The 13,482-nt window shown below is 48.2% G+C and overlaps 1 protein-coding gene across 1 annotated transcript in view; it reads left to right on the plus strand.

The window, feature by feature from the left end:
• The window catches only part of KCNT1 (potassium sodium-activated channel subfamily T member 1), a 153,122-nt gene that overhangs the window by 125,310 nt on the left and 14,330 nt on the right, over positions 1–13,482 (plus strand). Inside the window, exons 24-27 of the mRNA XM_078616014.1 lie at positions 2,624–2,725; positions 4,361–4,444; positions 6,599–6,862; positions 9,933–10,254. Coding sequence (XP_078472140.1) covers positions 2,624–2,725; positions 4,361–4,444; positions 6,599–6,862; positions 9,933–10,254 — 772 coding nt within the window. The remainder of the gene's footprint in view (positions 1–2,623; positions 2,726–4,360; positions 4,445–6,598; positions 6,863–9,932; positions 10,255–13,482) is intronic.

Here is a 13,482-nt window from a genome sequence, read left to right on the forward strand (position 1 = left end):
CCTTGATCCTTTGCAGTGAAAGGCACCAAGGCGCTATAAAATTCATCACCTCAAAAGCGAAACGCAACTTTTGCCGAATAGCGCTCTCGCCCAGCCCAGAGCGCGTCCTTTGTGTGTGTTTTTTTTATATCACGTGCAATCGTGCCCCAGTGCACATACGAAACATTCCCGATTGTTACCAATGGCAATTTGCATTTAGAAGAGTATTTAGCGAGAGAGGCAATGCGTTACCCAGATTATTCCCAATGAATGGTGTGAAATTACGCTCGGCGGCGCTCCTGAAGTGATCACCAATCATCGCTGAGTTGGTGTGGCCAGAACAAGGAGAGAACACAGGGAGGAGGTGCCTGGGTGGCCCTGTGATTGGCAAGCTCGCCGCCAAGTTCTTTTTGCAGGGACACTCCGCTTCGATCCCTCCCGGAAGGGTTAAATGTTGTAGCTCCCCCGCAATTTTTTCTGCAATATTTTGCTGTTTTTCTTGGATTTTCTGTTTGCACTTAGTCACATATTCACTTTAAGTTGTTTTTTGTTCGTGTTTTTGTTTTTTTGTTTGTTGCGGTTGCACCCGATTCAAGAGCCGAATGGCTCACAGGGCTATACCTAATAAATGAACTTGAACTTGAATTACCTGCTCAAGGCACTTCTGGTGGAAGGGCCTCCTGCTTAGATGTAGCTCTAGAGTCTAGAGGCTATTTTGGCCTACTCTTCCGCTCTGGCCGGTTGTCTAGGAAAAGGCGGCAGTGTGCGCCACCACACGCAAACTACTACTACGGAAGAATGACCAATGCAAAAATATTAGCAGCGGCTTTATTTTAGACTCGCTTTCCTACCCGGCTTTGCCACTCCCGGACGCCTTTGTCTCCCCAGTGGCGATGTTCACACACCACACCAGTTACTCGTTTGAGGCTGAGTCGACCTAGGGGAGGCCCAGGACCAGTTAAAAGAATCGTCACCGATGGTGGCCGTGAACGGGAATCGAACTCGTGTCACTGGATTCGTAGCTCAGCGCGCTAACCACTACACTACCACTGCGTTACGCTTCCACATGCGCGGGTCACGTGACAGATTTGACGTCACAGCTCACTTGCCGTGCAAAAAATCAATGTGGGTACTGGAAAGTACCCACAAGGCAAATTTCAAGTTTGTTGCATGTCGGGAAGTACGCTAAACATTTTGAACAGACACACATAATCACAACTTTGCCTTTTATATATATGGAGATGTACCGGTCCCCACCATATGAGTGTGAAATTTCTACCACTGGCTCAGCGCCACACTTCAAATCAGCAGCAAACCAATGCACACATACATGTGGAGACAGTTCCAATCATCGCCTGACAATAGCGCTATTTCCTTGACTCAAGGCAATAAGTACAATTCAATGATGACAATGCTTTTTTTTTAAATGTACTTTTTTTTTACCAGGTAAGGCCCACTGAGCTATGTAGCTCTTTTTCAGAAGCGACCTGGCCACAAATGGCAGCCCAACAAAGTGGCTTATCACGTGGAAATGTACAGTAGCCAAATACGCTGAACGCGTGTTTCTAAACGTGGAGGGAGAAACGGGAGGACCCGGTAGAAAAATCCACGAAAAATCCACGTTATAGACGGGATTGAGCCCACGACCTCCTGCATACCAGGCGAGGTAGTTAACATCTCCTAGCCACCGTTGTCCTGCCGTGTGATCGTGCGACAGCGCGCTTAGCAGAGTCGAGCACAGCTTCAGGGGCTGCCATGACTGAACGCGTGATGTTAACGTCGGCACATTGAATCGAGACAAGAGCAATGATTTGAGGTGAGGGGGGGGCTTGAGCAGAGATTGGGGAAGAGATGTGATCTGTTAGGTGGATAATGGGATCACTTGGTCATTGCTAACGCCGTTCATTGTAACGGATTAAACAGATTGTTGGCTTTGTCCTCCACGATGGGGGTCGGGGGGGGGGTGCAGCATTGATTCCAGACGTGCCCAATTCTCGGCCAACGTTGACATTATTGAATCATTGAAATAGACCTCGGCTAGCGTTGTCTACAGCAGAATCATCCTTCTCTCTCCTCTCTCTTTGTGTAAAACGTAATACATCTCGGATCTGTTTGAAATGGGAGCTAGAATATGGATTGCTCCCAGTCAGAGCTGTGACTTGTTGACGCCTCATCTCAATAACTGAAAGTCTAAATGCGATGCCAGCACAAGTGCAGTGAGTAGCACAAAGCCTTTTGGAAATTTGCCTCTGGACGTGTGTTGCGTATTTTTCACGTTGCGCGAAACGGACCACGTAGCGGTTTGAGATGAACGCCGAGCATCTCGGGATGTGCAGAGCTGTTGGGCGCATCTTGAGAGCGCGCGATCAAAGATGCGTCGCTTGATCTCAGCGCGCGACCGTCTCTTTGGAACGCTTTTGATTTCACGTCTTTGTTTTTTCACATCGCGAACATTTAACAGACGCGCTTAGAACACGTCGGCAACGCAACGTTTTTTGTGACCCGCTTCTTTGAGGTGGTGAGGGGGGGTGACCCGCGTTGAGTTTGCTCGAGGTGCCCTCGTGATCGCCGGCAACGGTTCGCATCCGTTGAAGTCTTCCCGGTTTTTGTAACTGAAATGTGCCCCGTGCGTTCCGCTGCTCAGGAGGAGCGGGAGAAAGGCTCCAACTTGGCCTTCATGTTCCGTCTGCCCTTTGCCGCCGGGCGAGTGTTCAGCGTCAGCATGCTCGACACGCTGCTCTACCAGGTACGCCTCCGCGCATTCACGAAAAGATCCCCCCGCATCTAGCCTCGTTGTAGACCGCAGAGGGGGCATGCACCGGCTGACGAGCGTCTAGGACGGCGGTGTAGCCTAGCGCAGGGTCGGCAAACCCCGCGGCTCCAGAGCCACGCGCGGCGGGCTCCTTAACGACCGCTTCATTGACGTTATTTATGAAAGGAACAGCGTCTCGTATTCACCGCGTGGCATCGTGGCTCTTGAAATATTAACGATTTATCTTTTTTGTACCGAATTCGAAAAAAAATGTGTCTCTTCTTGTTATTTGGTTGCCGACCCCTTGCCTAGCGGTAACACGTTCGCCGCTTGTTGCAGAGGTTCACGGATCCGAATCCAGTGGCCGCCCCGGTTAATACTGCCGCTGTATGGGCCGTAAAATACGCGGCCGTCTGCTTGCACAGTGGACGTTAAAGGCCGCGTGACGTCGTGCGTCAAGAGTAGCCCACCGCGTGCTGCCATCATGTCTCCGAATTTGCACGCATGTGAAGACTTCTTGGTTCTTTCGGTAAAGTCACGTAGAAGGGAAATAATAAAATAATAAAAATAAAATATAATAATAAAACATAATAAAATACAATTCTCACGACGTTTCGGCCACAACGCAAGCAGGACGGCTGCTTGCGTCGTGGCCGAAACGTCGTGAGAATTGTATTTATTATGTTTTATTTTTATTATTTTATTATTTCCCTTCTACGTGACTTTACCGAAAGAACCAAGAAGATGAATCCCTGCATTCACGAAAGCTTTAAATCTAAATGTGAAGACTTGCCTGCAAATTACTCAGTTGGGATTTACACAAAGCATGAATCGACCCTCTACTGCGAGAACCTGGCAGGACCCTATTGATTTTTTTTTAAATGCCAAGAGCGTAATCATAAAATAAATAATGCCTCACAGGGTTTGAATACTTTTTTTAAGAGGGTTGTGCTGCATCGGGATGTTTGCCCAATTTTATTGATGAGCTTTTGGCTTCACGTGGGAGTAACTGAAGCAGCTGGAGAAATTCATGAAAAAGTTATTTGGGTTTTGATCGTGTCGTGAAACCACCTTCACTCGACAGCTAATTAGTAAGGTTTGTCACGTGAACGGAACATGCCAATGTGTTGCTACTTCAGCACACCATTGTGTAAGAGAGCAAACCCACAACATTTACAACTGAGTATGCCATTTTGGTGATTACAACCAACATCATACCGGAGAAAGCCTACACAGGGGGTGACACTCAACACTGGCATATTTTGGCCACCTCAGCCCCATTAAGAGAAGTGGGAAAGTGTGGATTTTAAACCAAGGCCTTTCCGTCCGTGTTTTTTCTTCACTTTAAAGCATAATTTCACGGTAATGCGTAATTAATACAAATGTCAGGGTCGTGCATAATTCGCCAACGATCAACATTCCCGATCGCGAAACGTAATTTGACAAATAAGGACCAAGCTAAAATATATGCATCTTATATACTTAGGCCGTGTTTGTTCAAAGCAAACATCTTTGTTACCGGCTACACAATTAACCTCTCGTGAGCATGTCCTGCCTTGGGGGTCCAGTGACGGCGCGTGGGAGACTGGCGCACGCGCCCTCGTTTCCCTGTGCTTTCTCCCCCTGCAGTCGTTTGTCAAGGACTACATGATCCCCATCACAAGGCTTCTTCTGGGTCTGGACACTACGCCAGGGTCCGGCTACCTGTGCGCAGTGAGTGACCATTCTCGCACGTTGAACTATGTGCGCGTAATTCACGACTAAGCTTTTTTTTGGGTGAGATCACGTAAGTATAAATGCGTCGTAACCCTCCACCGCCCGACACAGCCAGTAAGGTTTGTCACGTAAACAAAACACGCCAATTAGTTACGACTTCAGCAGACCGGTGCGTTGGAGAGTAAATCCACAACATTTACAATTTGAGTTCGACGTTTCGCTGGTAATTACATCCAGCATCATGCCAGAATGTGTGCATGTTGATCTTCTCTTTCACCGCACGTAGCCGACCGTGCTAATCGCAAGTGCGGGATCTATGCGACTGGACACCTGTGAAACTAATGGACAGCTGTGAAAAAGAACTATACAGTTCATCGGATTCCTCCTGTGTAAATAAATATTCTGATTCTGAGTGGCACTCCCATCACAACTACTAAGAGCAGGGGGCCGCTACATTTTTTCTGCAAATTTTTTTTGATCTTCACTCTTTCAAATTCAATTTGTGTAGAAATCACTTTGACAGTTTTTTGTTGACTTCAATGCAGGATAGCATTGCCCCGCGCTTACAGTGATTGTTTAAATATCGCAGCTTTGTGTGTCACTATCCATCTATCGGTCGTATCAGCTTCTTGCTGGCTGCGCATTGGTAATCAAATAAAACATAAAAGATGCTCTTGATTCCTTCGGCACGAATATTGTACAACACAGAATTGTGCCATGCGGCGCTTAATTAGCATGTAAACAGAGGTTTTATTGTAGAGGACATATCAAAGGAAGAACGCTTTTAAAGCGCGGACAGAAGGTAGAAATATACATTTTTACAGTACATTTACAGAACTCGTCTCATCAGTTTTGATATCGGAGACCCGTATCGTGTGCCCTGTTATCTGTGTTGTTATCTGAAAATTTGCTGCGTGACTTCACTTATCCACGAAAATTTTTTGTTGACAATGGGAGTAATGACGTAAGCTTAAAGTCGTCCAATAACCACAGAAAACTCATGGGTATTAGAATGAATTTGCCACACGACTCCACTTACCTGTAAAAGAATTGTGGTTAATCGGAATGTTCAAAGACAGCGGCGGGGGGGGGTCTTTGTCCCTCCTTGTGTCTCTCCGAGCGATGCAAGGAACGGAGTTGCGAAGACAACAGAGACAGAGGCACAGACAAGGAGACACACACAGACACGGAGACACACATAGACACAGGGACAGAGTCACAGACACGGAGACACCCTTCGGTGTGAGTGGGCTTGGGTTGGACACGTCAATGACCAAAAGTGACGATGGTCAAGAATAATGAAAATGGAGTGGGTAGCCGAGGAATGGAACGCATCCATCGGGAGGGTGAAGCGATGAAATCAGCTGCAGTTGCTGGATGGATTGATCCATCCAAGGATCACGAGGGACGGTGGCAGCTTGAGGATTTAGTTCCAGCAGTGGATTGACCGCAGTTGTTGGACGCAATGCGCCACAGTCCCGGCAGTAGTTTTTGGTAAATATGCGGGGGGCGGGGGGGTGGTGGGAATGCTATGCAGGTTGTAGCCGACCCGTGCTGTCTCTCTGTCCTCCTGCGATCGTAGCGAGAGGACAGGCCGGCTTAAAAAAACATACAACCAAAAAAGGGCGTTCGAGGGACAGTGACATTAAGTTGACGTTGTGTTCTCGTCTCCATCCATTTCACGCGATTATCGGGCGAGATGGCTGAAACAACTTCACGAGGCCGGAACAAACGTGGGCGGTCATGTGGCGACGGCACTTTGTGCCGACAGTGCTCCGTCAGGGAGCATTTGCGTCGCCTGCTATAATGACCACAGAGGCACCGCATCAGAACCAGATGCAATAAACCACGTATCCCGCTTGTCTGCATCTGAATACGACAGCACACATTTATCAAATTTCAACAAATATACCCTGCAGAAAAACATACACTTCAGCCTAAATTTGTGAGCGCCGAGAAATCTAACTTAATTGGTGACCCTCTGGTTTTGCGAGTCCAGTGTGCTCGCCATTACACCCACGGCGTACGCATCTGACAGCGATCGCCCAAACAGAAGAGAATGCACAGACCAGAATAACATTGATTTTGATACGTAATATTTAACCATAATGACAATGATGACGATGTTACGTGGTGGTGACGATGACGCAGATGAAGGTGAATGAAGAGGACCTGTGGATCCGTACGTATGGACGACTCTATCAGAAGCTCTGCTCATCCACGGGCGAGATCCCCATCGGAATTTACCGCACAGAGGCCCACGCTTTCAACCCCTCTGAGGTCAGCCGATTTCCCCCCCCCCCTCCACACTGCCACCACCCCTGCTCCACATCCCAATTGGAACGTACACAGCAATCGTCACCTCCTTACTGCGAGAATTTAGCGGAACCCTCTCGAATAAAGTCTCGAGACTCAGTGAGGGTGTTTCTGGGTAAACGGAGTGAGATGTTATCTCCCTCGCCTGGTATACAGGAGGTCGTGGGTTCAATCCCGGCCCTGACGCCTGTGTGTTTGGAGTTTGCGTGTTCTCCCCGTGGTCGCGTGGATTTTTCTCCGGGTCCTCCGGTTTTTTCCCTCCACGTTTTGAAACAAGAATTGAGAGCATTTGGCTACGATAAATTTCCACATGACAAGCCAATTCATTCAGAAATATATTGTGGCCAGATCGCTTCTGAAAGAGAGCTATATAGCTCAGTGGGCCTTCCCTGGTAAAATACAACGAGTTTAGTTTTAGTTTAGAGTGTGGGGTTCAGCTGCCCTTTCTTTCCTATATGGTCTTGTAATGTATATTTTACCTGCTCACATGGCATCAGCTGGGCTATGAAGATGCCGGGTCCCTGTCCGAAAAAAAATCCTCGCGAAAGTTGGATCTTCCTTTTGTGCCCAGAGCTTCATTTCTCACTCGGTAGTTTCTGGAATGCTTTTAGGCATTATCGCCATCAGGCACGACCACTAGATTACAAGGTACGCCTATCGACAATAATCCTACATTGTTGTACTATGCTGTCCTGAATGTTATCTGGCAACCCTGAGCGCTGTTTGTGCACTATTTCCAGCATCACCGCAAACACCACCGCGGTATCACGAAGACAAAATAATGCAAAGAGGGATGTGGCTGGGTGCCCAAACAATTCCTGTAAAAAAACATAAAATTTGAAATATAAGCGCCGATTGTACCAGAATGTGTATTGGTTTTGGCAGTTGACAAGTCGACCGGCCGTTGATCTTGGTGGCTGTGGGAGGTTTTTTAGGCAGAGGCTGCCACTTGAGCTCTCCACCGTGGACCAGTGGTGCTCTCGTTTTAAACGAACCCGACCCTGCGAAATCCACCGCCGGCACTCACCGCACAGGCAAACCCAACTCCGCTCTCGTAATCCCCCACTCAAATCCTCACCTGCAAACCGCTGCCGGGCTTACAGGTGGAACAGTTGTTCCAATCCCCCATTCCTGCTGCTCAGTTAGTCAAAGCCCCTTCGCTGTGCGCACACCTTGGTGTTGACTCGGGGGAGGGAGGCGCGAGGTTGGTATAATTGGTATAATATGTAATGTTAATACTTTGTGCAAATTTTGCAGAACCACGGGAGTGCATGAGGATTAAAACTGCCCACTTTGTTGGGGTATTGTCTAAGGCTTTCGTAAGCTTTAAAGTGATAGCTCATTCAATTTTTAAATGCCTGTACGGAAAGTAGAAGGCCGACCAAAACTGAATTTCTGGTTTCAGCCGAAACTGAAGCCGAAATCGAAAATTTAACTACACTTTCGACCGAGACCGAAATAGAAAGGTATATAACCGAAGTTACCGCACACAAGATTTATGAAATATGCCATGATGCAATGCTACTTTAATTAAAAATAAATCTAGAACTAATCATTCAGAGCCTGCAGTAAGAGTCGCTAAATATAAAATCTTTAGGTGTTACTTTGTGATTATATACAAACAAACGAATGTTGTAGTTAAGAAACAACAGTTTGTCCGCATTCAGCCAGACAGGCTGCCGTCTGTTGACCGGTCATATAAACATTAGCAGACCATGGTTGTGGCTGTAACCTCGCTCCCAAGCTGCTGCTGCTGACGTGTGTGTTTGCAGCCTATCGCATAGGATTGCCTAGCGCCGACTGACCGGCCGATAGGCAGAGTGATAGACGTAGCACTAGCGTTATATTCTAAATAGATCTTCGGTTTACGAATGACGACCGATAGTCAATATCAGTTTCGGTCAAAAACGAAACCAGACCGAAAGTTAAAAGTTGACTTTCGGCCGAAACCGAAAGTATGCTGAAAGAGGCTATTTGCCAACTTTCGGCGCAGAAACTGAAACCGAATTTCGGTCGGCCTCTAACGGAAAGTAAACAATGCATTTGACTATTTATGAAAAATTAATCATGGGCATTATGAAAATTGCTTGCAAACTACTAGAATTATATAATGGTGGGAGGGCCTCTGCAAGTTTAGTATTATGCTGTGGAAACATTCTCCGTTTGAGTCCAAAATGAGTGTAATTAAATCCACACGATCCGATTGTTCAGTGTGGTTATGCATGATTGTAATTTGGAGCATTGACAGCAGAATCGATTGGGAGCTCCTAAACTCTTTAGCTAAAGAGTGGCCAGCAGTTGTATCAATACCAAATGGATAGTTAACCTATATGCAATGGATGTTTAAACAATACATTCCATACATGAAGCTGCCATGGTGTGATGGTTAGCTCACTGGTCTTGTAATCCAAAGGTCGCCGGTTCAATTAGATCTGGTGGAGTGGCAGTTGAAACAAGTTTCTTAAAGTCCCCCCACTGCCTCTGTCCACCCGGCAGAATCATTCGCGACACCACATTCAGTCGGGCGGATCGTGTGTGGTGCAGTAAATTGTTGGCACTCTGACCTCTTCCAAGATATCTGGCCAGCCTGAAAGAGTAGGCCAAATACCCTACAAAGGGGCTCTCAAAGAGCCCCCTGTATTGAAGGCCCCTCCACCTGCAGTGGTGCGAACAAGCAACCTCAGCGCTGCCCTCATTCATACCACCACCACGGAAAGAGCGCAGGCATATCCCTCCACCACACCCCAGAGGTCGCAACCGGGTACCCGATACCCGTACCCTACCCGATACCCGGCTACCCGTACCCGGCCGGGTACGGGTAGCCGTTTGCGACCCTGGTGCGGCCGGGTACGGGTACGGGTAGGCCGTGAGTCACTGGTGAGTAACCGTTTGTCACTCATTTCGGGTAGGGTACGGGTACGGGTAAGGAATCAAAACCCGTTTGCGATCTCTGCCACACCCCCTTTAAGCTCAATCTTTGACCGTCTTATATTCGAGCTGGGTCACCCTCGAGGCAAGCTCCTCCTTGCTGTGGGAGGCCCTTGGGCCGGCCGTGTGCACATTTGTGGCGGGCCGCACCCCGCCCCGGGGCCTCCAGCCCCCGTAAAGTCGACGCGCTGACCCTGGCCCAACCCGCCCCTCCGCGCGTTCTCTCGCCGCCACCGCCAAGTCCCAGGTCTCCATCGGCATCCCGGAGGCGGACGAGGTGGCGCGCGAGAGCCACGACTACGTGAGCCGCGCGGGCTCCGTGCAGGGCTCCGCCCCGGACCCCTCGGAGCACCTGCTGCTGCGGCACAAGACCATGCACTGGGCCCGTCGCTTCAGCCGCAAGGGGGGAGGCCGCGCGGGCAGGGGCGGCAGCGGGCGCAAGGCGGCGGCGGAGAACATCGGGCGGCAGCGGCGCACGCTCTACCAGCGCACAGAGCGGCAGGAGCTGTCGGAGCTCGTGAAGAACCGCATGAAGCACCTCGGGCTGTCCACGACGGGATACGGTGAGCGAAGCCGTGGACGGACATTGCGGCGGAGCGCCGGTCGCTGACAGCACTCGCCCCGTGCCTGCGGGGTTGTGCAGCGGTCGGCGCATCGCGCTACAAAGCCGAGGTCGATTCCCGCTCCGGTGGCGATCCTGGGCCTCCCCTAGGTCGACTCAGCCTCAAATAGATGTCTTGTGTGATGTGTAAAAACATCGCCACTCGGGAGACAAAGGTTGTCGGGCGTGATGCTGGCCACCTAACCCCTCCCGTACTGTGTCGGCCTCCATAGGTGCTCGCTAACAGCACTTGCCCCAGCAGTGTGTTAAGGCTATATGGGGGATCTTTGTCTTTGTTTGGCACGATGTCCGATGTTTCACTCCACGTGGTGCAACCTGAACACACATCAGAGAATCATACAGCGACAGCACAACCTTGAAAACCTACGTTATAAAACGAGGTGCCGATTTGTTGGTAAGACAACTGATTCTTGCGCTTGTATTACGCGCGTACGTCAAATCGTCTGCCTTGAAAATCGGACGAGTTTACAATTAATATAAATAATATGCCAAGCAAAAATGTAGGCTAACTGATCAAACACAACTGCAAAAGGGGCAGAAAAGCATGACACGCAATACAAATGAGATCGTAAAAGTAATCATGAAAAATCACGATTCGTAGAATCACCGTGTAGGGGGTGCGGGGCGCCGCGGTGGTAAGATGTTATTTCCCTCGCCTGGTATACAGGAGGCCGTGGGTTCGATCCCGACCCTGAATCCTTTATATTTGGAGTTTGCGTGTCTCTCCCTGTGGTCGGGTGGATTTTTCTCGGGTTCCTCCGATTTTTCCCTCCACATTTACAATCAACATCATGCATTTCGAGTATTTGTCTCCTGTCCATTTACACGTGGTAAGCCGCTTTGTTGGGCTATCATTTGTGCCCAGGTCGCTTCTGAGAAATGTATATAGCTCAGTGGGCCTTACTTAGCAAAATTAAAAGTTTAGTTTAGAGTTGATACAAGCCTAGAGAGCTGCTCGTTTTATTCTGCCTAATTGTATGCGCACTGGCTGAGTGGCACTCTGGCTAAAGTGCTCGAGTCACACCCAAAAGTTGCCGGTTCAAACCTCGTGCAAGGGGCTCGACTCGGCCCATCATCCCTCTGCGTTCAGTGAAATTATTGACAACTTTGTGGGGAGTCAGTGGACATTCTCCACTGGATAGGCCAGACCCTTGCCCATATGAATTGTGGAATTTATGCCACTGTCTTTAGTTTTGTTTGTTGTAGTTCAGATTGTACGTTTGGTATGGAGCAGCGGTGCACTGGATAGAGCAATAGGCTGTGAACCCGGCTGATATGAAGTTGATTCCAGGCCACGGCTAACATTGGTGGCGATATCTGAACTGGTGCTGGCACCCCCTGACCCCTGCTCCCAGCACCAACCTGGACATGGTCAAACAGCTCAATCGATCGACCCAGCATTTTGAAAGGCCTTCATCCAGCGGTGGATGAACAAAGGGGGTGCGATTCAGATATTGTTTGTTTTAATTCCACAAGCCCGACCGCTATTTATAACACATTTTATTTTTAGAATTTCCCGTGAAGAGTGAAAAAGTAATTGTTCTGTGGCTGAAAACGCGTGTGATGGATTATTCAGATTGAGTAACGCTCATATTTAGTTGTATTTGTAGTGGAACCATCTATCAGTTTATTTGTATTTTTATGAAAACTAATTTCCGGCTAAAGCAAGCGCATCACTGCTGCTGTTGATCACATAGGTGAGAGAATGTTTTCTTTCACTCCTCGTGTGAGTGCCAGCCCTCTTTTTGGGGAAACCGTGGCACACACGGTCGATGTATGTACGAGACAACAAAAATAGAATATTCCTTTTATCATTCCTAATTTCGCGATTGTGCTGCAGAGCTCCCAGATGTGTTTTCATCAAAACCTATTTCAGCATGACTTATACAATAGTTATGGTGTGTTGCGATACACGTCGTTAATGAATAAGGCAATTATTGGTATTTGAACTCGTCAAATTCATATTTTAAGAATTCTTCTGAAAAATAAACGTTCTGTTTTGTACGCCTCGAATTAAACCCACTTGTAAGGATGCACAAAATACTCGCTCACCTCACAAACTTCCAATCAACAGCAATATTATAAATGTACGTTCTAAGATCACCTACGTACAGTGCTGTGACAAAAAAAAACAAATCTGGTTCGGTATGCAAGATTCTGGCTAAGATACCCCTGTCAATTGCCTCAAAACCAGGTTATTTTGTTTTTAATGTTCACGTGAATATAAATGCAGCCTGTCAGAAAATAGCGTGCCCAGAATCGAGTTGGCTTGATTTATTGATCTCATTAATGCCACCGTGCGCGTGGCTAAGTCTCACATTCGAGGGTCGACTGCACAGAGTAAATAATGCAGTGGATTTACATCAATCTCGCCTGTCAAGTCCAGATGAGGTGAAAGCCATTTCGTTTTTGCCGGCATGGACGTGACAAGAGCCCCCGTTAACTGCTCCATCGCGAGGCGTCTTATTAACCCTTTCTTGTTCTGAGACGTCCGCAAGTTGCAGGGTCCCGTTCACCGCTGAATCTCGAAACGCGCAAGCGGTTAGCGTTACTATTATTTAGAGAGGCGTAGTAGCGCAGTTGACATTGTACTCACCGCGGCGAACTCTCGCGACACGACCGCACTTTTCTGATAACTGGCGCCAAACTGCCACACACCTTGTGGGAGCCTCGGTGCGTCTTGCGACCCGAAGACATGCCGATAAAGGAATTGGAAGAGATACTGATGATGTACACGTACGTCATTAAAAGTCCAGCATCTCTAAATTCCAATCAATCTCATTACAGTGCTTTTACAGTGGCGCAGTCAGTGGCCAACGCACAACACTGTGAACTCGCCGAGCAGAGTTCGATTGCCAGCCACGGTTAATATCAGTGGTGAGTGGTGTCTAAACCGGTCATGGGCATCCCATTTCATCAACCTGCACTGAATTGCATGGTGACGCAGGTCAAACATTCAGCAAAATATCTCAATGTAGGCCCACAGAACTTGGGAAATTGTTGGCGTCAGTTTCAGGCTGCCTATCTGCTCGTCTGTGTTGCGCGCATCTAAATCTGCGTAAACTGCACGTTGGAAATTTGTAACGCTAACTTGTTTATATTTTACTTTAAAGGTGTGGGGATGCCTTCATTCTGAAATATATTGACAAAGGGCTGCTGCTTTGGAGAG

Source organism: Lampetra planeri, chromosome 49, assembly GCF_965212315.1.
Source record: "Lampetra planeri chromosome 49, kcLamPlan1.2.h2, whole genome shotgun sequence".
NCBI classification, from domain to species: Eukaryota; Metazoa; Chordata; class Hyperoartia; order Petromyzontiformes; family Petromyzontidae; genus Lampetra; species Lampetra planeri.